The 25,840-nt window shown below is 40.2% G+C and overlaps 1 protein-coding gene across 6 annotated transcripts in view; it reads right to left on the bottom strand.

Moving 5' to 3' along the window:
• mctp1a (multiple C2 domains, transmembrane 1a) overlaps positions 1-25,840 on the bottom strand; it is a 108,389-nt gene extending 82,549 nt beyond the window's left edge. For 5 of the 6 annotated variants that reach the window (XM_055224447.1, XM_055224449.1, XM_033972787.2 and 2 more), the window contains exon 1: positions 25,309-25,840. In XM_055224447.1, the coding sequence (XP_055080422.1) occupies positions 25,309-25,809 (501 nt within the window). In that variant the 5' untranslated portion in view covers positions 25,810-25,840. Of the gene's footprint in view, positions 1-3,618; positions 3,692-25,308 lie in introns of those variants that run through there. The other variant, XM_055224451.1, reaches the window with a different exon arrangement.

Here is a 25,840-nt window from a genome sequence, read left to right as displayed (position 1 = left end):
TTTGATTATAACACTGAATAAAAATTGAGTTTTGGAATGATACAATGGTTGGGATCATTTCATAGTGCACGCATTTAACCTACAACAACTCTAGGATTTGTTTTTATTTATTGACATGTGCAAATGACACTGTGACAGGTGTGAGGAAGGAGCGCTAAACGTGTCAGCAACACTTCCTGGTGGAGCCTGATTAAAACGTCTGCAGTTGAGACATTGAGGTTAGAGGAACGCCGCGTGAGATAGAGAGCCATATATTATTTTCACAGGACGGATGACAAGCGCAGAGTCCATCTAGGAACAAAAGATAGACGGAAAAAGCCTTGAGCCAAAGCAGGTTAATAGAACAGACCACATGTGCGCCGGCTGCATGTGACAACAACACACCTAGACTCTATAAATAATGAAGGGAAAGCTCCTCTAAATACAGAGACTATGGGAGGGGCTGCAACAACAAGTGAATCCAGGCTGCGAAAATGAAAAGATGGAGAAACACAGCTCAAAACTGTCAAGGAAGGAGCAGCTGAGAGGAAGGTCAAATGACTCAGTGAGATCAAAAACATGTCTTACACAAGGAGCATATTGGCAGGCTGCACAGGAATAGCAGGTGTTTCCATGTGCTTTTTGTCCATGTACAGTATTTGGTGCACTGAGTGAGTTGGGACAAGTGTTGCTGAAATGGCAGACAGACATAGAGACAGACAGGGTGGTCATCTGAGTGAGAGCCTGTCAGCAGACCAAACTATGCAGCGCCAGTGCCAAAGCTCCCTGACAAGCTTCACAAACAGGGCCTTTCGGGATCACGCTGATCCACGGGGTTTTTCTGGTCAGCAATTTTACGACAAAAACCTAAAACTACAAGAAATGTTGTCAGTCTAATTTTACGCAACACTGGCACATAGGGCAGCAACAGTGTAATCTTGTGAAATGGTGTATTGTGTAACGTTAAATGATGCCCGTCTGACACTTACGAGCGAGTGTAAAACTGCAAAAAGTTGAGTTTATTTGCTTCACGATATGCCAAGATTTAGGGTCAGTTTTGGTCATTTAGGCACTGAGGATACACCAAATGGGAACAAACGTGCAGGGTCAAATAACCAAGTGGGTGAAAACAGAGGATGTTAAGAGGCATCTAGTAATTTAGCATTAGCTCTAAAACTTTGTAACTTTATCTGCCAAGAAAAACACACGCACTCATTTACATTGAGCATTTGATTCTCAGACACACTAGAAACTGTGATGATGTTATTGGCGGTTACTTTCACTTACCAAAATGATGAAGAAACACATGCTAGTCCACGATGGAGGGACTGCGGTCATCACTGTTGATCTAAACTAAGTGAGTACACGTCCAAACACACATATTTTTCTGGCTGTTTCTTACCCTGTGCTATTGAATGCCTCTCCTAGTCTGATCCCACCGTAATCGGGATCTGAAAACACACATAGATCCCCAGTTCTGCTTATGCGATTTGGGAAATTCAAATCAAGACCCCTTTATTGTAGTTCAAAGATTGACATGTGTTTTAAAAACCCTGCTTAAATGGGAGTGGTCCAGTTATCTGATTTTCCTGGCGTGGATGTTAATGTACTGTGTACTTCACACATGCAGGACAGACATTGTCACTCCTAATTTAGAGTTTTCCCTTCTGAAATCAGCACAGAACATATAGCTCATTTCCTCTCATAAAGAAGAATTGCAATCATTTCTCTGTTCAACTGTTGTATATCATTACTGTCCCTGTACTTAAAGTGCAGTCTAATATAAACATCCCACGATGCCAAAGCTCCCGGTTTTACTGGTCAATCTATGATCCGACTTTCACCTAAGGTAATGAGATCTGGGTCATGACAAGGTTACAGATACAAGTGGTTGAAATGAGTTTGCTCCACAGCGTGGCTGGGTGCTACCCTAAAAAATTGGGTGAGGAGCTCAATTACTCGGGAGGAGCTCAGAGTAGAGCCGCTCATCCTCTGAGGGGAGGTAGATGTTCCAGGCTAGACCCACCTGGAGGAGGCTCCTGGGGAGACCCAGACACTGGAGGGCTTATGTCTCTTGTCTAGCCTAGGAACAACTCCGGATTCCCCCAGAGGATTTGGAGGAAGTGTGCATAAAAAGGGTAGTCTGAGCATCTCTGCTTTGACTGCTGCTTCTGCGACATGGCTCAGATGAAGTAGGAAGAGATAGATGGGTTTTTGCAAACACTTGATTTGATTCACAATGTGAAACGCTTTCCTTTCTCTCCAAAACACTGCAACAGTAAACACTGCACAGAAGCACATCAGCACAGCAGGTAATCAGTCACACTTACCAAGTATTACTCCTTGAAACCTAATTTAGACTCCATAGTAGACATAGTTAGTATCAGGTGCTTACCTGATAAATAACACCTGCAGATATTGTCTTGTTTGGCTCTTATATTTGGATATTTTATGTCTGGACTGTGAGTTTTCTGCACCAACCTTCTGATAAAAAAAATAAAATAAAAAAAAGTTATTAGGCTGCAGACGATTTACAAAAAGATGGATGTATAACCCAACCAAACCTGACGATTGTATTTACATCATTCCCAAATAAGACAAACACTGTGTTATACACATCTATGAAGAGCTATCACAAATAATTTATTATATCGTTACGTCAAAAAGATATTTTCACCTCAGAGATTAAGACTGGTTAGTTTAATAAATATTTTACCAAAAAAAAACTGTCTGAATTTACTGCATTTTGAGTACTCTGAGGAGTGATTTTGACAGTACAAGTTTTTATCTTATAGATAAGTGAGGAAATATTGTGAAGAATTATATGTTTACTGTTTCTTATGTGAAGGATATCACAGCTGTGGACATATTGTCTAGCTTTTACTGGAGTATATTTGTAGAGAATTGTCTGAATCAAAGGCTGCATCTCAACAGAAAGAACAGCTGGCAAGATATTCACTCACACACCATCATTCATCTTTTTCTTCACTGCCCTGTATTATGTGCTCTGCCTCTCTGCTCCTCACAGCAGCCATGCTATTTTCACCCCTCATTTCCACACTGTCTCTTCCTTCTACAGTAAAACACACATATTTCCCACTGTACTGCCCAGTTTTGCTTTTATTCCAGGCACGCTTCTGAAAACTACAAGAACGCGACTGCGGCTGGAGGCACAGGAGGGGTGTGGACCGGGGACCACATAGTGAAAAGGTGCCAAAATATTCATAGAAATACCCATTTCACTTTTTTCTATTTACTTTGATAGATAAAAGGCTTGCTCCATACCTCTCATCTTTCACTTTGTAGTAAACCCTCATATCATGCCTCATAAGCAGCCCGCTCAGGTTACACATTATTGGAAACTAGACACAAAGCACAGCAGCCGGAAAGCCCAATGGAAAAACAGGAGTAAAAACTGCCAATAAACAAAGCAGGTGCTACAAGAGCTTCATGGAAATCTGGTAGGAAAATCTGTTGTGCATGCAAATGTGTGAACGTGCAAAAATGATGAAAATACCCCTCTAATCTTTAATCACCCAGCCTTATCTCTAATATTTAAAATAAAAAAATGACTACAAAATACAGTCAGAGCGTTAAAAACAGCAGGAAGACGGCATAGCATGACACGTGTGTACCTACAGTCAGGCTGGGTCCCGCGGCGGAGAGAGACAGCGCTAGCATCCAGACAGAGCACGCTCCTGATGTACTAGTGCTGCTGCTGAGGCTTACTCCCCTATAAGACACTCACTCACATCACGCACACTCCATACTACCTTGTTGTTCACACACACGCGCACACAGACACACACATAAGGAGCTGGGGAGAGACGAGCTGTACTCCTCCCCATCCATGCAGATCACTGGCTTGTCTCTCTCCAATACACTCTGTCACTCATGATCACTAATCTGCAGGGATGCAATTAAAAAGGGAAAAACTGAGATAAGAACTAACCTTGAAACCATAGGCAGATGTTAAGCTACTGACTATTAAGCTTTTATTTGAACAAGAGCTGGGAAATAAGGCAAAAAATAAAGAATAAATCAAATCCCTTGTGTTGATCAATCATGATTTTCCAATTAAAACGGCTTTCGATTAATTTTCCCAACATACGCAAGACAAATGCTTAACGAGCGGCATTTAGCACAAAAAACTATCATCTATCAACGTGAAGTCTCTACTCCCCGAGCGTATCACTGACGATGTGAGATTACTGACTCGTGCCAACCCAATTTGAAAAGAGTTTAATGTAAAGTTCAAGTACAATCCATTTTAAGACAGGGATTTTTACCGGTAACTCTTTTTTTAAACTTTGCAACGTAACGAGTGTAGATTCATATTATCGGTAAAGCGTTTACTGATTCATCCTCAAAACAAAGCCCAGATGGTTCATTTTTTTAACATTTTGATGTTATAGAACACCTGGCTGATGGGAGATCTGTTCTGATTAGTGAAAAAAGCGTGAATCTGTTGTGATTAACCTACGCAATTTTGTTTGTCACGATATATTAAGTGATTGTGCATTGTATAGGTGATTGCAGTAGAGTCATGTTTCATAAATTGTACTCAAACGTGAGGTAACTTGGCACAAATCAGTACATTCGGCAGCAGATGATTTAGTATTTTAACTCAAGAATCATAGAGACTACATACAAATTATAGATCACAACACACTGTACATTCTGCACCTGTGTTACTGTGCATTGTTGCGTTCTTCCATACATCTCTGCGTGTTGCTTCTGCAGCCACAACACCCACAGTTTTCACTATAAATGTACCTCTTATTCCCCACAGTCACGGTGAATGCACTGATACGTTTAAGACTCCAGCCTGTGGTAACAAACCTCCCTAGCGTCTGTGTGGGCAGAGTGATATTTAAGGGTAAAGGGCTACGTACGTGACTGTATACATTGTCAATATCGCTCTTACGTCACTCGATACCGGAAAAATACCAAAACAAGTCAGTTATGATGATGGAAGAAGCATTGAGTCATAAAATAATCCAACTACAGCTGCACGATGCGATGCCATTCACCTAAAACCATGAAAATGATACAACAAGCTATTAGTAAGTATACTGTAATGTAGCATAGTGTACGTTTAATCACCTAAAAAGAAAAGAACACACACTTATTACTGGCAGGTTAAACAGGAGGTGTTGAGATCTGCTGCCCTTAAAACTCCTCTGCATCAATACTACGGTGCCACACAACTTTACAGCTGATGGAGCATCGTGTCTTTTAAATCCAGAGCCAAGGCAGATCAGTTTTTACAGGTGAATCAATAACAGACTGACAGACTGCTGCATGTCCTAAAAATATTGGTAATATCGGCAGAGATGAGCCTTATATTGTTATTGTTATCTGTCATATTGGGGGTATGTGTGTGTATATTCGTACTGGAGGTGTTTTCCTGTTTTGAGTTGTTCTCTCAAATAGGGAAACACACTCTGTTTCACCTTGTGATGTCATCATGTGGTGACACAGGAAGTGCTCCACTGTGTTTTTAAACTCGATACACCTTCATTTCTAGAATCATTTGGATCATTTCAGTCCTGGAATTGCCACTTATCTCAACTGAACTAAAGATAAAAGGAGCTGATAACGTGAAAACTACCACTTCACGACATCACAAGGTGGAACAGAGCGTTTTGTACACACCAAGATTACTGAAATATGTGTGAACGAAACAAAAAACACAACGCCAGGTCTGTTTTTGAGGAGGAAACAACACTATAACAGCAGAAAATAGTGTAATATGGGCAGTTTAAACTTTGAAATAAGAAAAATATCTGTAAAAACTATTAGTAACTTGCGTCAAATCTCAAATCCAAATAACCTGAATCATGTCATCTTGATATTTCGTAGAACAGAACACGACTGGCCCGAGTAAGACTGTCCAATCTCTACTGAACAAAAAATAAAAGGAGCTGTTAAAAAGAGCAGTTTTGAGAGAAATGAAGCTGAAGAGGTGGCTGTATCTTTAAATATAACATAACAAAAACACAACTAATAATATATTTCTAACTTTACTTCAGTTTGAGGGTCTTGCCATGGATTTAAAATAACACTGACACCAGCTTAATAGTTTAATATTGTTAATGAGAGACATGTAACACAAATACAAATTTACGAGACATAGGGGGAATGCAGTATTTTTGGAAACAGAGGGTTTAACAGCAGGGTGCGCCCAGACAGCTCCAGCATCAGTTGAACAGCAGAGTCACGACCAGACAGAAGCACAGTGAAATAAGCTTTGTGTTTTTGCCTTTGTTTCTCTATTACAATGGAGGCAGGCCCCTGAGTCCAGCAGATGTGTCTTTTATGACAGTGGCGAATCTGTCAGCAGGTGATGATTTGAGCCGCGCAGTTAAAACCAATCATTCGACGGCAAAAATACTCAACAAATTGTGGTATCTTTTACCGAAAAAAAGAAGAAAATGGTTCTCTCACGCTTCAGTGCGCTCTATGTTACAGTTCATTTTCCGCTACAGCTATTGAGAGACATAGAAAATAATACTGCGAAAAAATGTTCAGTTATCGAGTTTATCTGTCAGAAGAGTCAACCAGCGCAAATAAAAGTAAGGAGTAGATTTGAACCGTTGTGTTTAGTTAAAGTAGTTTGAGCCGTTTAGATGTGCACATTGGCAATTATCACATTTAATAAGTGGGACGACCTGTCAGCTCACCTCTATAGTTGATTAATTATCACACATCTTTCTTCCCTCTGAAGTGTGGAGTAAATAAACAACACAACAGCTATTAACTATGACCAAACAAGGGCTGGTCATGTGACTTATAATGTAATAATATCACAGCAATAATTCTCAACTGTCTCAACTGGTGGGTCATGGTACAAATATTAGTTACCTGTTTTTTTTTTTTTTTTTTCATGTATTTAAGATGGTAATGTTGTTAAAAGCAGCTCTTCGGGTCAAAAGGAGACTGCCGCGTGTTGTTTTCATCAAATTATAAGATGTTTTAAAGGAAGTAATGTTGGTTTTTAATATTACACTGGTGACAAAAAACTGCTCTGGCCTCTAAAAAAGTAAAATGCACTTATAAACCTATCACTGTGAATAATTAGAATGTGCTGACACAGTGTGGATAACGCTGGGCCGCAGTAAACTGGTTAAGATTAACTAGTTTTGTGTAATTTCTGTTTGGATATTTCTATCTATTTTTCAAAAACGGTGAATCTCTCATAAAGTTACGTAACCCCTGCCGTCCATCTGAAACTATGCCATAATCAAGTCCCAGAACATGAAAGCAACTGATATACGCACAGAGTTAAAGGAAACACTGAAAAGAAATCTAGAAACCATATAATATGCCCACTAATACGCCAGAATACATATATTAAACTATTTTTATACAATGGGCAAGTCATACAAGAAAATCTCACTCATTTTGGAATCTTAGCTACTTCGTGACAACAGCGGCTTTTAGGTTGTGCAAACATCAGACCAAGGTAAAAGGTAAATGGTCACATTTTTATATAAATGGAGAAAGCCCTCTCGGTTTGTGGTTATCCAAAATGGGCTTTCAATAGATCTAACAGAGCTAAAAAACAGGACAACAGGCAATCTGGACCTAAAAGAAAAGGCGTAACTATTCCTTACACAGCGGGGGAGTCTGAAAAACCTCAGAGAATTTTAAGACTGTATGAGATTCTGGTCTATTTCAAACCTACAAACACTTTAAGACAGAAACTGGTTCACCCAAAGGTTAAAACCCTGAGCCACAGACAAAGTAATGTGGTCTACTCCATTCAGTGTAGTGAAGAGTGTAGTGAGCGTTACACTGGAGAAATTAAAACAGCCACTTCATAAGAGGATGTACCAACACGAGAGAGAGAGCAGCTCAGGACCCCAATCTGCTGTTCATCTCCGATCCACTAATCACTCCTTTGAAGACAGTGAAGTTCAGATATTAACCAGAGAAAATAAATTGTTTGAGAGAGGAGTTAAAGAAGCTATTTGTGTTAGGAAAGACAATCATTCCTTAAACAGGATTGGGGGCCTGAGACATCATCTCTCACCGATCCATGATTTCATCCTTAGACCCAAACAAACAGGAACAAAAGAGAACAATCGGCACCCATTACAGGTTGAATATGGTCGTTAAGGCTGAAACTGGAGAAAATAGCTGTTTACAGTTTCAGTGTCGTTAGCCCCTCCCTTCAGACAGATATAAGGCAGTGTCCAGCAGCAACTGACCACAACTGAAGAAGTGTCTTGTGTGAAGATGTTTGGCTGCTTGTCCAAGCCCTACAATGTCGTACTTGAAGGCGAGATGTGTTGTATTTGATGTATGTACTATATGTTTACAGGTGTTTCATCCACCCACACCAAACTGTTATTCTTACTTAACATCAGCCTGTCCAGGGACTACACGTGAAAATTAGTATTTATGCTATAACCTGGCACCAAACATCTTTTCTGTTTTTTAAGGTCAATGTAAAGTCGTGCACTGTCTCTGTCTAAATAAAAGCGTACCATACCAACGATTTGTCCAGTTGACAGATATAATTTCGTCTTTTGATACATTTTTATATAGCACTTTCCAATTTCAAGGTACTTAAAGCGTTTTACATCAAAGAACCACTCAGCCATTCCCACACATTCATACATCAACGTACACAAACACTGGGACATGGCAAGACAGCAATCATCTCTGGAATCGCACCGCCAACCTGTGGGTCAGCGGATCTGAACTCTCTACCAACAGAGCTACCGTCACCTCACACAGTGTCCAAAATGTAATTTAAAGTGCTGAATAATGTAAAAGGCCTTTAAGAGACAAGTCTGTCACTGTTGTAATTCTGCAGCGGAAATAGCCCCATCACCGAACTAAAATAATATCCTGGTTATGCTAATCCACCATTGCACCATTGGTTTGTCTACTTACATTTGAATCATCTGATGTATGCACTGACCTACATGTGTTAAATAAGACAATACTTCCACAGTTTAGGTTACAGCGTCCCACAAGGGGTTTACAGCGCTTGATGCATCTGTTATCACAACATCCTTCCAGGCATGATGATAAATGCGCGTATTGGGTAAACAAACACACCGTGATGCTACTATCACTATGCTGCTGACTGACTCTCTTGTGCTAGCATGCGAGCGAGGATGCATCCCGTAGTGTGCGCCATCTGTCAGCTCATTACTCAGCACACATCCAGGAACACACACAAACATGTACACAGCCCCACCACGGATGAATACATTTTACATTTTACAATATGTGTTAAAAGGCCCATATTACGCTATTTCCTGATTTATGTTGTAACGTTGTTTTCTCATCACAAACAGACCCGGAGTTGCGTTTTGTTTCATTCACACATGTTTAACACACAAACCCTGCATTTTTAGGCTGAGTTGTTCGCTCAAATAGGAAAACGCTATGTTCCACCTTGTGATGTCATCGTGTGGTAATACAGGAAGTGCTCCGCTGTGTTTTTAAACTCCACACAATCATTTGGATCATTTCAGCTCTAGAATTGCAAATCTCTACTGAACTAAAGGTAAAAGGAGCACTTAACATGAAAACTACCGCTTCATAATATCACAAGGTGGAACAGAACATTTTGTAGACACCAGGATTATTGAAACATGTGTGGACGAAACAAAAAACACAACTCCAGGTCTGTTTTTGAGGAGGAAACAACACTATAACAGCAGAAAATAGTGTAATATGGGCTGTTTAAACTTTGAATTAAGAAAAATATCTCTGAAAACTATTAGTAACTTGGGTCAAATCTCAAATCCAGATGAATTTAAGAGTAAGAATCATGTCATCTCCATATTTCATAGAACAGAACACGACTGGCCCGAGTGAGACTGTCCAATTTCTACTGAACAAAAGATAAAAGGAGCTTTGTAGACAAGGGGTGTCCAAACTTTTTTCACCGAGAGCCGCATACTGAAACATATTTGAAGCGGAGAGCCACAAACCAGTGTCGATACCGTTAATAAGACTTGGAAGATTATTTTTAGGTCTGTATCGCAATACAATGTGCTGTTATTCAGGTTATAGAGGTAGAATCTCTGCAGTTTGGAGTAAAAAATACCTCCTGATCAATTGGGTCAGTTTAGGAGGAGGGATGAGGGCCGACAAAAATTTGTCTGAGTGCCGCATTTTGCTCCTGGGCCGTAGTTTGGACAGCCGTGATGTAGACAGACTAATAATAAAGTGTTACTCAAACATGTGTGAATGAAACAAAACACAACTCCAGGTGTGTTTTTGAGGAAATAACAGCATTAGAACATGGCTTAAACCTCATAAGAGTCAAGTGTGCATAATATAGGACCTTTAATGATTCTCCAGTATTTTTATCCAGCTCTCATGGGTAATATAGTACCAACGGGCTTCACAGTAGTAGTAAACTAATGGACAGTCATAAGGCAAAGGCAGATAGTGAGAGTGGGATTATTTATTTACTTGCTGGAACACTAGCCCATATAATTTTAATCAGTGTGGAATGAACTGAATGTAAAGCAGCCCTGGGAATAGACAGTGAGCTTACCATTACTGAGATCATTGCTTCTCTGCAGGAAGTAAAGAATCACACAGCAAGAAGCACTTTGCAGGCTCTTGAAAAATAACACCGTGTTTAAATGCTCTTCCTATCCACCTTGCTGTAATAAATCTCATCGAAAGTAATGGCAATATGGTTTCAAGAATACTTCCTGATCGCTAAACTAACACTTATGATTATGGTTTGGGCTGAGCTACTTCTCCTATTGGTCGCAGTGAAGAATTAACTCTCAGCTGATGCAAAAGAAGATACAAAGCGCACGTGGATAAAATTGAAATTATAATCTGTATCTAACTAAATGTTCATATTATTGCTTCAGCATATGGTCCACCAATAGTCATGAATGCTATTATGACACTATTGACCTCAAATTGTCCCAAAATGAATTCTCTACAAACCAAATCAATCACTATTAGCTCTAAGTGGACTTTCACAAAAGGGAAGTATTACAATAAATTCAAAGGGGGAAAAAACAAACAAGGCTAAAGCCAGAGGAGACCTAATTCAGTAAATGCTGAATAGTCCTGGAGTCTGCCAACAAAAAACAAACCCCCTCCTGGGACAGTCCTGCCTCACCCAAATCTATACATGGATTTACCTCAGTGCTTTGTTTACTCCTGTCTGACTCTCCCTCTCCCTGTCTTCCCCTCTCACTCTCTCTGTCTCTCACTGTCTGCCCTTCTCTCTCTCTCTTTGACTCCCCCCTCTCTCTGTCACTCTCACTCTCCCTATCTCCCCCAGTCTATCTCCCTCTCTCTTTCTCCCTGTCATCCCCTCTCACTCTCTCTGTCTCTCCCTGTCTCCCACTCACTCATTCTCTCTCTCTTTCTCCCTGTCTTCCCCTCTCTCCGTTCTATCACTCTCTCTGTCTTCCTCCTCCCTCTGTCTCCCCCTCTCACTCTCTCCCTGTCTTCCCCCCTCTCCCTCCCTGTCTCCCTGTCTTCCCCTCTCTCTCTCCTCCCCCTCTCTCTCACTCTCTCTCTGTCTCCCCCTCTCTCTCTCCCCGTCTTTCCCCCCTCTCTCTTTCTCACTCTCTCTCTCCCTGTCTCTCTCCGTCTCCGTTCACTCTCTCATTCTCTCTCGTCTCTCTCCCTGTCTTCCCCTCTCTCCTCCTCTCTCTCTCTTTCTCTCTCCCTGTCTTCCCCTCTCTCTCTCTCTCTGACAGTCTATCCCCCTTCCACCATGCTTACTTCTGTTTTCCTCTCTCTCTCTCTCTCTCCATGTATTCCTCTCTCTCTCTCTCTCTCTCACTCTGTGACAGTCTATCCCTCTTCCACTGTGCTTACTTCTGTTTTCCTCTCTCTCTCTCCATGTCTTCCCCTCTCTCTCTCCCTCTCTCGCTCTCTCTGACAGTCTATCCCTCTTCCACCGTGCTTACTTCTGTTTTCCTCTCTCTCTCTCCATGTCTTCCCCTCTCTCTCTCCCTCTCTCGCTCTCTCTGACAGTCTATCCCTCTTCCACCGTGCTTACTTCTGTTTTCCTCTCTCTCTTTCTCTGTCTTCCCCTCTCTCTCTCCCTCTCTCTCTCTCTCTGACAGTTTATCCCTCTTCCACCGTGCTTACTTCTGTTTTCCTCTCTCTTTCTCCCTGTCTTCCCCTCTCTCTCTCTCTCTCTGATAGTCTATCCCTCTTCCACCGTGCTTACTTCTGTTTTCCTCTCTCTCTCTCTCTCTCCATGTCTTCCCCTCTCTCTCCTCCCTCTCTCTCTCTCTCTGTGACAGTCTATCCCTCTTCCACTGTGCTTACTTCTGTTTTCCTCTCTCTTTCTCCCTGTCTTCCCCTCTCTCCCCCTCCCCCTCTCTCTCTGTGACAGTCTATCCCTCTTCCACCGTGCTTACTTCTGTTTTCCTCTCTCTTTCTCTCTCTCTCTCTCTCCATGTCTTCCCCTCTCTCTCTCCTCCCTCTCTCTCTCTCTCTGACAGTCTATCCCTCCTCCCCTGTGCTTACTTCATCAGTTCTTCTTGCTGTCCCTGTCCTGACTGCGTCTCTCGTCCCGTCTCCTCGGGGTGAGCTCCAGTTCCGTCCTCTGATCTGGTTTTACTCAGACCAACTTGACCCAGACTCAAATGAAAGAAACAAACTGAAAAAGGACAAAGATGGCCGACTGTTAAATACTAGTTTAGTGTGGAGCGTCATTTCTCTCTGTCCAGCGCTCGCAGATACACTGTGTGGTTTATTGATCCCTTTGGTCAATCACACCTTAGAAAAACAATGAATAATGTTCTGACCTGGTCTGCACATAAAATTCTAAATAAATCAACAGAGGAAATATCGAATGGATGAGGTGAAATATTTAGCAAAAGTGTTACAGCTGGAAGTCTCATCTGAAATTAAATAAATGGTCACAAAACGTAAACTAAAATAAATACAGATCTACAGTAAATGTTTTTGGGGGTTTTCCTTGTCGAGAAGGAGTCTCTAAGGACGGGGAATGTTCTCGGACAGTTTTCCATTTTCTTGTTTTCTGTTGATTAATGATTAAGCAATACTGTAGTGTGTAATAATATTGTGCCGATTTAATAAAAAGTATTAATAAAAAAAACAACTGGGCTTCACTGATTACAAACTATTATTATTATTATTGTTGTTGTTGTTGTTGTTGTTGTTGTTGTTGTTGTTGTTGTTATTATTAGTTTTATTTTTATTAATTTTTATTTTTAATGTATTTATTTTAATTTTTTTAATTTGCATTTATTTATTTATTTTTTTTTATTTTTTTTCCCCATTTACGCTCTCGATATCTTATTTATTTATTTATTTGTTTATTTGATTGGGACAGTGCATGTTAATGAACATACATGACAAAAGCACGAATGTAAACACGCCGGATTGTAGCCGGCTAATTTCCATCCGTAGTCCCATGGGTCAGGGTCACAGGGATCAAAAATACAACAACAATAAAATTTACATTAAACAATGATCAGGCCTTAAATACAATCTTCCAACCATAAAATCTTACAATCTTAGTCACCCTGCACAAAACTCCATTAACATTCACTCAGCCCATCATCCAGCACACAATACCAAAACGATCCACAAAAGATACACAATATATAATATAATATAACATAACATAATATAACAACAGCCTGGCACTTAGTGTGTGCAAGTTTGGTTTGCCCAGAGCCAGTTTTTCAGTTGAGCCTTAAATGAATTATATGTTGGGCACTCCCTCAGAGTTAGAGGGAAGCTATTCCACAGGTTCCCACCTCGGACAGACAGGACCATCTGACCAAAGGTGGTACGTCTGTGGGGTATGACCATATCTCCTCTGAGGCTCATGTGGTTCTTTGTGTGTTTTGTTTTGTGTGTCTTCTTTCCGCACTTACAAATTACTAATACTAGCATTCTCCTCTGCTGTCCCACCTTACCCCAAAAACACAAAAATATCGCACAAACACACACAACACAAATTTGCCACATATACAATTAAACTTCGCTGTTACATTTACAACCCATGTTCTATCTTTGTATATCTTGGTTTGTCTTTTTACCACTTGTCACTACTGTATACGACTGGTCTCTATGTTTATCTGTCTTGCATTAATTTAAAAAAAAAGTGTTTTCTATCCAACTTTCTTGTATTACTTTCCTCGCCCTCAGTTACATCAGCGCAACAAATCACCAGACAAAGAAGGTCGTGACTCGCTGTAACAAACTTGACTCCAGATCCTTACAAACAGATAATGAGATTCATGTCCTCTGGGTGAGCGTGTGCCCTCGACTCGGCACAAACTCCGTACGTTTCCCCGTGTCCAAGCAGAACTAGCAGAACAGCGCTTCGCTCTGTAAACTTCAGAATACATTTGCATCGAAAATGTTCTCTAGAGGGAAACTTTGTAAACTGTAATTATGTTTCTAATTCCACAGAAAATGAAGTTTAGCGAGAAACTGAGGCGTCGTTTCGTTCTTATTGTTGAAGATTAGAGCTCACTGACAGCAATAACAATGTACATATTATATTGATACGTAAAAAAGGGGAATCTTTCAGTCACTCGTGTCCGTCAAGTCGCCTTTCTTCTTACAATTTAGCTTCAAAAATACAATGTGAGTACGTTTAACACGATGCTGCTGGGTGTTGGAACCACTGAGACCGCTGCTAAATCACAAAATGTTGATCTAACATCCGAGCGAAGTTTGCAAAAGAAACAGAAAGATAAAAGTTTTAATAACGAGCGTCAGGGGAGCACAGTTACTTCCAGCTCATAACACCTGCACTGGTATAAAGTTATAACTCAAGAAACCAAATATATCGGCTCTGGGTAGTTCACTGTTTAATAATGTGAAACCAAGACAATCTACTCCTACGATCCTTCTTACTGAGATGAGATTTTCCCCGTTAGACTGTAATCTGCAACATAACAGCCTTTTTTCCAATTATGTTCATGGTCATATGGTTAGAGGCACATTGTTAGACGCAGAAACAATATATTATTAACCGTGACTTTGGTGTTTGTAATCAAAGTGTAACACGAAGCAGAAAATTTATGCTCGTTCAACGTTTGTTATTTGCTACTTCGAACTGAAACTACTGAGCGTGACGCTGAATTACATCATTTGCGATGTTAGTTTATTCAGGAAATATCTACTACACGTTAGCGTTATTAGCATAAAAAGGGTTTTAAGGTTATTTTCCATGATATTTCTTCGCTAATGCCCCAGTCCCGGAATAAAGCCCACGCTGTCACACTGTCGTAGCAAACTTTAACAAGTTTTACCCATGTGAGTGCTTGTGTTGGATTATTAGGGCGCCCACTGGAACAGTCCTCGAGTTACAAGATTTCATTACACAATAAAAGCGCGATCGTTCTCCTCACATCCCCCCAGTGGCTGCTCTGGTAATTGTAAAATGTCTAACCTTGACGACGGTCTGCTTGTTCTACTTGTCCTAGTTCATGTGTACAAATATCCCACATTAGCATCGAGATGGGCAATATGACAAAAGAATATTATTTTCAGTTTTATTTATTTTTGTGTTAAAAATTAATAATGTTTATGTATTTATTTTTATTTAATTTAAATGTTTTTCAATTAATTTTATTATGTCTGTTGTCATATTTATGTAATTACTTTGTATATTGATTTCATTAATGTTATTATTATTATTGTTGTTGTTGTTATCATTATTATTATTGCCATTATTATCATCATCATCATCATCATCATCATCATTATTATTATTATGATTATTATAATTATTGCTATTATTATTATTATTGTCATTATTTATTGTTGTTGTTATTATCATCATCATCATCACCATCATTATTATTATTATTATCATTATCATTATTATTATTATTATTATTATTATTATTATTATTATTATTATTATTATTATTATTATTGTTATGATTATGATGATGATTGTTATTATTATTATCATTATTGTTATTATTATTATTTATTTATTAATTTTTAACTTTACCTATTCAAAACTTTAAGAAAAATATCATTTAAAAAAAAAAACTAATAACGATCTTTCAGTCTTAATTTCAATGACAGCTTTGGATCAGCGCTTTTAACACAAAAAACACAAAAAATAGTTAGTGTTGAACCTAATTTTCTAAGACTCTGAAACGAAGGATAAAATCTTTGCCAATTCAATAATATTTGCTAAAAAGTCAATAAAAGCAACAGAAAATAAATGGGTCTTACCTGAGTAGAATTCATAAATAAAGAGCAATACAAAACCCCCTGGTGCCGCGTGAGTGTAGTGTTTGTAGTGCGTCTTTTCGATGGTTAGACTGATTTAGGCACAGCACATCCCTGCATTTGTCACTCAGCTGGTGTGTTACAACAGATGTATCCCCTGGCTAATAAACCCAATCCCGTTTTAAGTCCGGAGGTCAAAGAAGACGGGGGCTGCGTAGCAATGTCGCCACAATAAATGAGCACGTTAGAAGAGAACGTGCCTGTCACTGAAATCCGACCAGGCCACGGGGATTCCAACACGCTCGAAAGTCTTAGTAGAGATTTTACAAGTCCGCCGTCTGGGACATAGGTGAGGGAAAATACAGCACATTAGACAAACAAGGGACGATATTAATACAGTAAAGAATGAAACACCCAGAAGCTCCAAAACGAATCAAACTAAAGTGATGAGAAATGTTGTGAAGTGTGAAGGAACATTTCTTTTCATACAAAGCAGGGCCTACGGTTATAATCATAGCAGCCACCTGTTATAGGAGGAGAGACGCGCAATTGAAGCTAATTTAACTGCTGATGAAAATGTGTCCTGTTAACACAAAGAAAAACAAAACGATTAGCATTAGCGTTGCTCTCAGGTGGATTTTTCAAGCAGAGACTATATATGTATGATAATTGTCTCACTGCTGTGGCCGATAATCAATATTTGTCTGTGCACAGGGCCGGTCCTAGCGTTCAGTGGGCCCTAAGTGGAATTTGTCTCTGGGGCCCCCTCCTGGCTTTGTGTTTATTTGACCAACATCAGACTGAAAACATCCAAAATATCACAACTACCACAGTCACAAGAACAGAACACAAATACAAAAGTGCACAAAATTGTTGGTACCCTTCGGTTAATGAAAGATTTTTTAAATAATTCTGTCAAAGCGTGGTTGAAAAGCAATGTCTGACTTTCATTGGTTAAATTTCATAGAATTTTTATTTATTATTACTTTTGTCAGATTCAAGTTATTTCCATGACTATTGTGAGTTTTTCTTTCATTAACCAACGGGTACTAACAATTGTGTCCACATGTATATAAGGAGGGATCAAGATTTCAAAAATTCTAGACTTTTTTCCTTCGTTTCTGGTGGATTTTTATTGTTTTCCAGTTGGTGACAGTGGGTTTAAATTTAGATTGTAAAGCGTCCCTGCACTGACTCAAAAACAAATGTAGCAGCAGCAGATATTTTACTACTATAGATATAAAACAAATGTAATAGTTTTAGAGAGATATTTCGGCTGCTGTAAACACACAAGCCCTGTGTCCAATAAAACTTGACTATATTACTTTCAATGTAAACATATGTGCTCTTGGGGGCCCTCTGGTGGCCTCGGGGCCCTCAGCAGCTGCTCAGTCTGATTATAGCCTGGACCGGCCCTGTCTGTACAGATATCAGGCCTTTAAAAGCCCACAAACTGATGTTAGGTTGTAATAAAGTTTAAACATTAACTGATTTATCTACATTATAATGTTGTTTCCTCATCACAAACAGACCTGGAGTTGTGTTTTGTTTCATTCACAAACCCCAAGTTGTTCTTTCAAACCGAAAACACTCTGTTCCACCCTGTGATGTCATCATGTGGTAATACAGGAAGTGCTCCACTGTGGTTTTTAAACTCCCGAAACCTTCACTAAAATCAGTTGGATAATTTCACCCCTGGAATTTCCAATCTCTACTGAACAAAAGGTAAAAAAAAAAAAAAAAAAAAGGAGCTTCTAACTTGAAAACTACCACTTCATGACACCACAAGGTGGAACAGAGCATTTTGAGCTTTGGAGATGTGGATAGACGAATAATAAAGTGTGACTCAAACATGTGTGAATGAAACAAAACACAACTCCAGGTCTGTTTTTGAGGATGTAACAACTTTGTAACACGACTTAAAGCTCACAAGACTCACTTTTGCATAACACAGAACCTTTAACTTTGTGTAAATAACATAACATTTTGGCCTATTTCCATTTGAACTTGCTGAATAGACACATCTGATGCACTTAGAACAACCCGGGAATGACACAACAGCACAGAAGGAAACTAGAAAAATATATTGATGCTCATTTTAGATTAAACTTTCAATATCAGATCAATACTGCACAGATTCAACCACAGATCATCCATCTCATCATATTCCACTAATTTGGGTTTAAATCTAAATTAAAATAATCCTAATGTAATGGGAGTTGTAGATGTTTTGCTTCATTAACACACATTTAGAGCACTTCCTGTATGACATCACAAGGTGGAACAGAGCGTTTTCTGTTTAAGAGATGAATACGCAGGGTATTTGTGATCAGGAAATGCAATAATAATCACATAGATCAGCGTAATATTGGACTTTTAAACTTGCTACCCACATTTTGCATAAGTCATTTAAAATTCTTTACATAAAATTTGTTTTGCCGGATAATGGTTATGGATAAAAGCTTATAAATAGATGCGTATAACTGAAAATCTCTTTTATTTCACAATGTCGTCTAAAGACAAACTGTACAAATCCAATGTGTCACTTGTCTCGATGCGTCACATCATCAGCTGTCACCAATAGAGGGCGCTAAGTCCCTAATGTTGCAACTAGACCCGCTCAGTCACAGTTTACACACACTGACACACACAGACGCAGCCTATAGCTACATCATCAACTCATTTTTCTTCTTCAAACCTACGACAACGATGCAGGTGTGAGTTCTGCAAACAGAAATCCAGCTTATTAATGAACGAAATGACAAAAATAACACTAATTTCTACAACAACTGCATCCACGTGCCCATTTCTAGCAAACACCTTCTATTAAATCATGTACAAAAACGTATTCACAGTGTTGATAATCCTCATACTTCCAGACCACTGAGGCGTAGAATAATGCGCTGACCGTCTGTACTGATGAATAGTTAGAGATTTAATAAGGCGGAGAAATGCAGGCTGTAATATCCACACATCCCTGGACTGTCTGAAGCACGATCCTCCGTTTCTTTCTATTTTCCAACAGCTTCCACTGCTCAGTTCACCTGGAGTTTAGTCACTCATTGCTTTCCACATGTTGTTACCTGTCCCACTGGACCCGGGATGCCCTCCTGTGCCCTTCTGTGGACCCGCGCACTCTCTTCCCTCGCCTGGCTGGATGACCCGGTGTAGGGCTGGGGTGTGCTCAGGTCCTATAGACGTGAACTCTACCTGCAAATGGATGCGCGTTAGTCCTGGACACATCTGCAGCCTGTTTGTTCATGAGTGGATCTGTCTTTCGCTGTGGTTTTCCTCGAGGTTTCTCTTTTTCCCCACTGGGATTTTGAGTTTTTCCTTGCTGAGAAGGAGGGTCTAAAGATAAGGGGGTGCTCTGGGACAGTTGGCTTTGCTCCTTTTGCTTGTTTTCTATTGATTATTCTGCATGTCTGCTTCAGTTTCACTGTTGATTTTCAAACTTTCTGTTGGTTAAATTGATTCTCATGTGATTTTGGGCTTTGCAGATATGAATTTAATTAAAGCATACATGGAATAACACAGCAGTATAAGGCGCCATCAAAGAAAAAACAGGTCACACACTTTAATATTTGGTTGTTCCGTCTTTAGCTTTGATTCGATTTCACTTCTGCAACATCACAACATTTATTTCCATCCAGTGTCATCTTCATTTCTCACCAAGATTTTGCATTGATGATGGTCGAGTCTGACCGCTGCACAAAGCTTCTCCAGCACATCCCAAAGATTCTCAATGGGGTTAAGGTCTGGACTCTGCGGTGGACAATCCATGTGTGAAAATGATGTCTCATGCTCCTGAACCACTCTGTCATAATTTGAACCCGATGAATCCTGGCATTCTCATCTTGGAATAGGGAGTCAGGGAAGAAAAAATCCAATGATGGAATAACCTGGTCGTTCAGTATATTCAGGTAGTTTGAGCACAGACTGTTGCTGAACCTAGACCTGTTTGCTGAGTTAAATCCAGCTGGCGACTTTTTTTTTTGGCCAGGCAGTGTATAACCACTATACTTTTTAGTTGCTGGTTTGGTTTCTAACTGTAACTTTGACTTTAACATATGAGATCAAACTGTTCGGACCCTATAAACGTAACAAAAGTGTCGTCATAACTGCACCCATGACTTCAACTAGGTCACGGGTCTATTTGTAGTAATTTATAGTGTGACTCATCCAATCTACGCAAACAGATTATTGTCTTTCTGGAAATAAGATCATCTTTCAGACACACGCAGAATCACTATTTTGCATTGATTCCGCAGAACAGATTTACAGAGACTCTTCATCTTTGTTGCCGAAAAACCTCATTTGCAAATATTGAATATCCACTCACCTCTGAGGATGTGGGGTCCACATTGAGTTGCAAATCATGTGTGAATCATTAGCATGGGGAATATGGAAAGCATCTAAAAGCCTTCGGCCACTATTTGTTGTGTGAGAATAAACCACAACCCACCTGTGAGCGATGATCTCTTATGTCCAGTGTGTCCTGGCCTTTCACCTGTGCAGAGAAACTAAAACAACTCCCAAATAAATAAATGCATATGTTACACCTCGAGCAGCTGCGTGTTCAGAGGAGCACTGTGCATTGAAGGACAAAATCAAGAAAACAAAATACCAGTCTATTTTATCTCTTAGTGATAATAAACCTCTGTGATTCTACTTAAACAGTATTGGGTTTTGGTTTAAAGAAAACATAACAAATCTATATGGGTGGGGTTAACGGACCTTTAAACCTGGAAAGTCAGTAGTCGTTGTTTTCTTTATAGATCCCCAAAAGCTGACATTTCTACTGGCAACTCATTACACACACAGACGGGTTGTGCGGTGGAGTATTTGTAGTTTTAATAGACTCATAAATTCACAAATGTAGATCTAAATAAGTCTAATAAATATTTCTTGGTGAATGGCTAGATGTTTTTTGATGTTTTTTGTTTAGTTCTGAGTGAGAATTTGCTTATCCAGTGCACCCACATTATTCATGCAAATATAAAAGGATGTCTGTAAATAACCTGAGAAGCAAAAAGAATCCATTATTTTAACAGGTGAAAAATACCAAGGCCATTTTGTTGCAGTAAAAGTGGATATTGAAAGTGGATATTTGAATGCCAGACACTTGCCGATAAACACAGTGGAGAGGGATTTACAAATGTTGAGTGGGACATAGTTGATAAAGAAATTCTTAGTCGATTAAAGACTGCGTGGCTCTGAAGATCTCAGATTTTTTTGGATCTAGAATCAATAACTTGAAATCCTCTGTAAACAGTTAAGTACAAGTACACAGCAAATATATGAGTGAACAGTTTAAACTCCTAAAACTCCACTTCACTCACACCACACATTCTCCGCTATGATGTTATACATATTTAAAATGAACAGACTAATATAAATGTTGTTAGAATATCAACTGATTATTCAACTAAACAAAAAAACACCACAGCCCTAATACAAAAAGTGCATGATACAAAACAGATGATTTGTTGTGTATGACAAGATCAGCTTTTAACGTAGAGATGAGCAACAGCAGCTCTTAAACCAGCGCAGCGTCATTTGTGTGAAAAGTGTGAACGTGTGAAGTTAGCATTTGTATGTAAATAGATTATTTAACACTGAACGACAGGAGTATATAAGTTTACACTCACCCCTTTTCAGCACAAGCGCATTGTAGTGTCCAAACTGACCCTCTGCCTCTGAGATGCACAAACACCGGTCACTATGGCTGATGGAGCACGTGGAGGACTTTTGTGTCGAACACCATTCCTCACATAATCCACAGGTCCACAAAGAAGGTAAATTAAACAAACAAAACTCACTTAAAATGAGTGATCAAAACCCATACTCCCCCACCAGGTCACACGCCTAATTACATCATCAGACGACACACCTTTATACCTGGCCTTACCCCAACGATGATAATTCACGAGCGCCACCTGCAGGCCAACCAGACGCCATACAGTTTAACTCTGACACACACTAGTGCCTCATAATGTAGAAACATGTTGCTCAAATAAACAAATTGAACTAAACAGAACTAACAAATGCTGCAGCAGATTTCTAATACAAAACGTGACAAAAGGAAAAAACTCTAGTTATAATTTAGACAACAAACAAATCAAATACGATCTCACATTGGCAGTAATCATCGCACAAACTCATGCACACTCATCTTCATTAAGCCAGGATCACCAGGCAATAGTCATATCAGGCAGAGTATTTCTCCAGACACTTGGCACAAACTGACAGCTCAGCCCATCATCAGTAACTTTATCTACTGTCAATCAAAGTGCTGTTAGCATCGTGAGTGTTTTATTTTTTCCTGGCACAGGTCCTGATCATTGCAAGTTGAGCATCAGTCAAACGCTTGTCAGTTTCTTTCTCCCACAGCCCATAGTTCTGCCAGCAACGTGTTTCATAATGTATTGAACGCAGCTGTTTTAGACGTAATGACTCCAGTATTACAACATGCCCAAAACATAAGTCAACAATGTGTCTTATTAAGTGCCAAACAAATTCATTTAATCACCTTTCTCTTATTTTAAAATGTACTGGACAGTATATTGGCTAAAAAAAAACAAAAAACTATTAGTGTATGTATTAGTAATCATGAAACAAAAGCTCATAAACGTTGTGAAAATGCACTTATTAGTAGAGTAAATGGAAAGCTTAAGTAACACTGCAGGCAATGGAGCGTTATCTAACTGAAAATGCAAGGTTTGTTTTTCACTGCAGTCAAAACAAACACATTTTAGGCCAGTACAGTTACAATATTCGAACCTGGAAAAGGGAATAAACAACTGTGACAGATTCTAGGCTAAAATGAGTGAAAAAAATTGTCTCTGCCTTAGTTAAACCGTGCCTCTGAATTATTCCAATATTCTGCCAACAGTGATCCAGTTTTATTTTATTTATAAAGCACAATTAAAACAACTTCAGCTGACCAAAGTTCTTCACATAAAAGTCAACAAAAAAGAATTATAAAACAGCAAGATATCCTGTGTAGCTAGTACTAAATGCCAAGGAGAAAAGGTGGGTTTTCAGTCTAGTCTTAAACTGCGTTAAAGGCTAAGAGGATCTGACAGGCTGAGGGAGGATGTTCCAGAGTCTGGGCGCTGCCACAGAAGAGGCTCTGTCACCTCTGGGTGGAGGACACAGCTGAAGTAACTCTCTCAAATAAAGAGGACCCGTACAGCGCAGACATTTAAACACAATCTGTAACATTTTGAATTGCACCTGATATGAAACAGGAGCTAGTGCAGACTCCACAGCACAGGCCTGATGTGTCTCGTCTCTGAGTTTTTGTCAACAGACGAGCTGCAGTCTTGTGGACAGTGTGAGTGCTGCAGGGAGGCCTCATCCAACCACACATACAAACGACTGTGATAATCAAGGAGGGAGGTTACAACATTAAGAATAACAGATGACTTTATGAGTGGCAGGTATAAGCTCTCATTTGTGCCAGCTCCTGTTTCCCTCTTGAATAAATCTGCTCAACAGAGGCGCTCTTGAGTCACTTTCATCTCCAATGTGCTTCAGTATCTGTGAATGGAATATGTTGAATTTATGGTTGTTATTCATTATATTTGTGTAATAACTCGGACACTCGGACTGTGCACAAAATGGACAATGGAGATGAATAATAGACACTTATTTGTCATCTTCTATTTGAGCTCTGACTGTTGTGTGTTTGTAGTCTGATGTGTGAGTGTAACTGTTTTAAGATGCACACAGTGAGCCCAAGACAAATTTCCTCTCGGGGCCCATAAAGTTTATCTTATCTTATATTAAATGTGTGGATTTCTTCTTTAAAATCCACCTGTGGGAGGCAGGGCTTTACTTTAGCAAGAAGCCTCAACTGAAGCAGGATTTTGACAGAGCTCACGTGTTTGTCCAGTTTGAATATAGAGTACACAATCAGCCCGAGATTCCTCACTGCAGGACGACAATAAGAGGACAGGGGACCAATCACACTGTCATGCCCAGGGAGAGGGTTGATGGAAAGTGATTTCTTGCTCAGTGATTTATAAATGTTCAATCCATTTATGAGATTGCAGCCTGCAGTGGTGAGCTTTCATTTAAGTAATGTGAAGTTATAGTTCTACACACACCTAATACTGTAGACTACTGTGTGCACAACAAACACGTGCATTTGGTTTGTCACTGATCTGTAAGAAATACACACTGACAGATTTAACAACAGAGAAAAAGCACAACACAGAGTCATCAGTGCCACTGGTTTCATTCAGCGAGATAATTACTTTGAAGTCGCTTATGACAGACTTACATCTAGAGGCTCTGACTCAGTATGTGCATGTGTGTGTGTATGTGTCTGTATATTATATGTGTATGTGTATGTGAATGTGCATGTGTATTTGTATGTGTGTGTGTAAGTGTATGTGGGGGTGTACGTGCATGTGTACGTGTATATGTATGTATGTGTATGTATATGTGTATGTGCATGTGTATGTGTATGTGTACGTGCATGTGTACATGTATATGTATATATGTGTGTGTATTTGTGTGTATGTGATCTGAGCTCACTGCACTGGACGTGTCTTTCTCGTCTCTATCACAGGTGCGTGGTTCATCTGTGATGAAAACAAACGCACACGGGGCACAGCAGCTCCAGACGGAGCCACAGTGAGTCTGACGCAGCCCCGGTGCTCAAGGACACGGGCACTGACACAGTGTGAACCGGTCCCGAGGACAGGACACATCCACTCCACGCGCGCACTGTGACGTGACCTTGTGATCTCTAGGTATCTGCTTATGACACATCTGTCAAAGGACCAGTGCTGCTCCACAGCTCATGTGCCACACTCCACGGGGCAGTGGGAAGGAACCGCGCACTCACGGTACAGGCGCGTCACGTGACGCAGGCGCTGCACCGACAACAGCCCAACGGAACACGGACACTAAACACGGACACGAAACACAGACACGGAACACAGACACGAAACACAGACACGGAACACAGACACGAACCATTACACCATAATGTCAGAGTAGAGCCTTTACCAGGATGACACAGTGATATGACCGAGCTGTGTCCCACTCACTGCACGTGTTTTTACTCACAGAATCACTCGTGTTTTTACTCACAGAATCACTCGTGTTTTTACTCACAGAATCACTCGTGTTTTTACTCAGCTGCTCTTCTTCTGACACCAGAGTAACCGGCTCCACCACCAGTGTCTCAAAGCACGCAGAGCCTAGAGAGGAGCTCTTCTGCTGGTGCAGGATCAGGGACACGGGCAGTTTAGGACTCCCGTGGGCCGATAACTCCGGTTTACTTCCCGTGGCACCTGAAGCTGCTCCGAGGGGCTGGAGGAGGCACTGTGCACCGCTGCTCGTGCTGGGACCGGACTCCAGGACAAAAGATTTCTTATCTTCAAAGGACTGGGACAAATTGGGCTGAGATGATGAAAACACGCGGTCCAGTTGTTTTTTCTTCCGCTTAAACATCCATAAGCCTGACTCCTTCTTCCCCTCTGCACCGCCGCGTCTCTCTGATCCCAGTTTAGGGCTCAGCCATGGCTTAGTTTTCTCCTGGAAATTCTTCCACATCCTGCGTTGATAGGACATAGATTCTTGTCCCGGCTCGGCCTTCGGTGTTTTTTGCTCCATGGTGCCCGAGCAGCAGCCAGCCAGCCTGAGA

This window comes from Periophthalmus magnuspinnatus, chromosome 9 (assembly GCF_009829125.3).
Source record: "Periophthalmus magnuspinnatus isolate fPerMag1 chromosome 9, fPerMag1.2.pri, whole genome shotgun sequence".
Taxonomy (NCBI): Eukaryota; Metazoa; Chordata; class Actinopteri; order Gobiiformes; family Gobiidae; genus Periophthalmus; species Periophthalmus magnuspinnatus.
The sequence above is the reverse complement of the archived record's forward strand: the minus strand, read 5'-3'. Positions and strand labels throughout refer to the sequence as shown.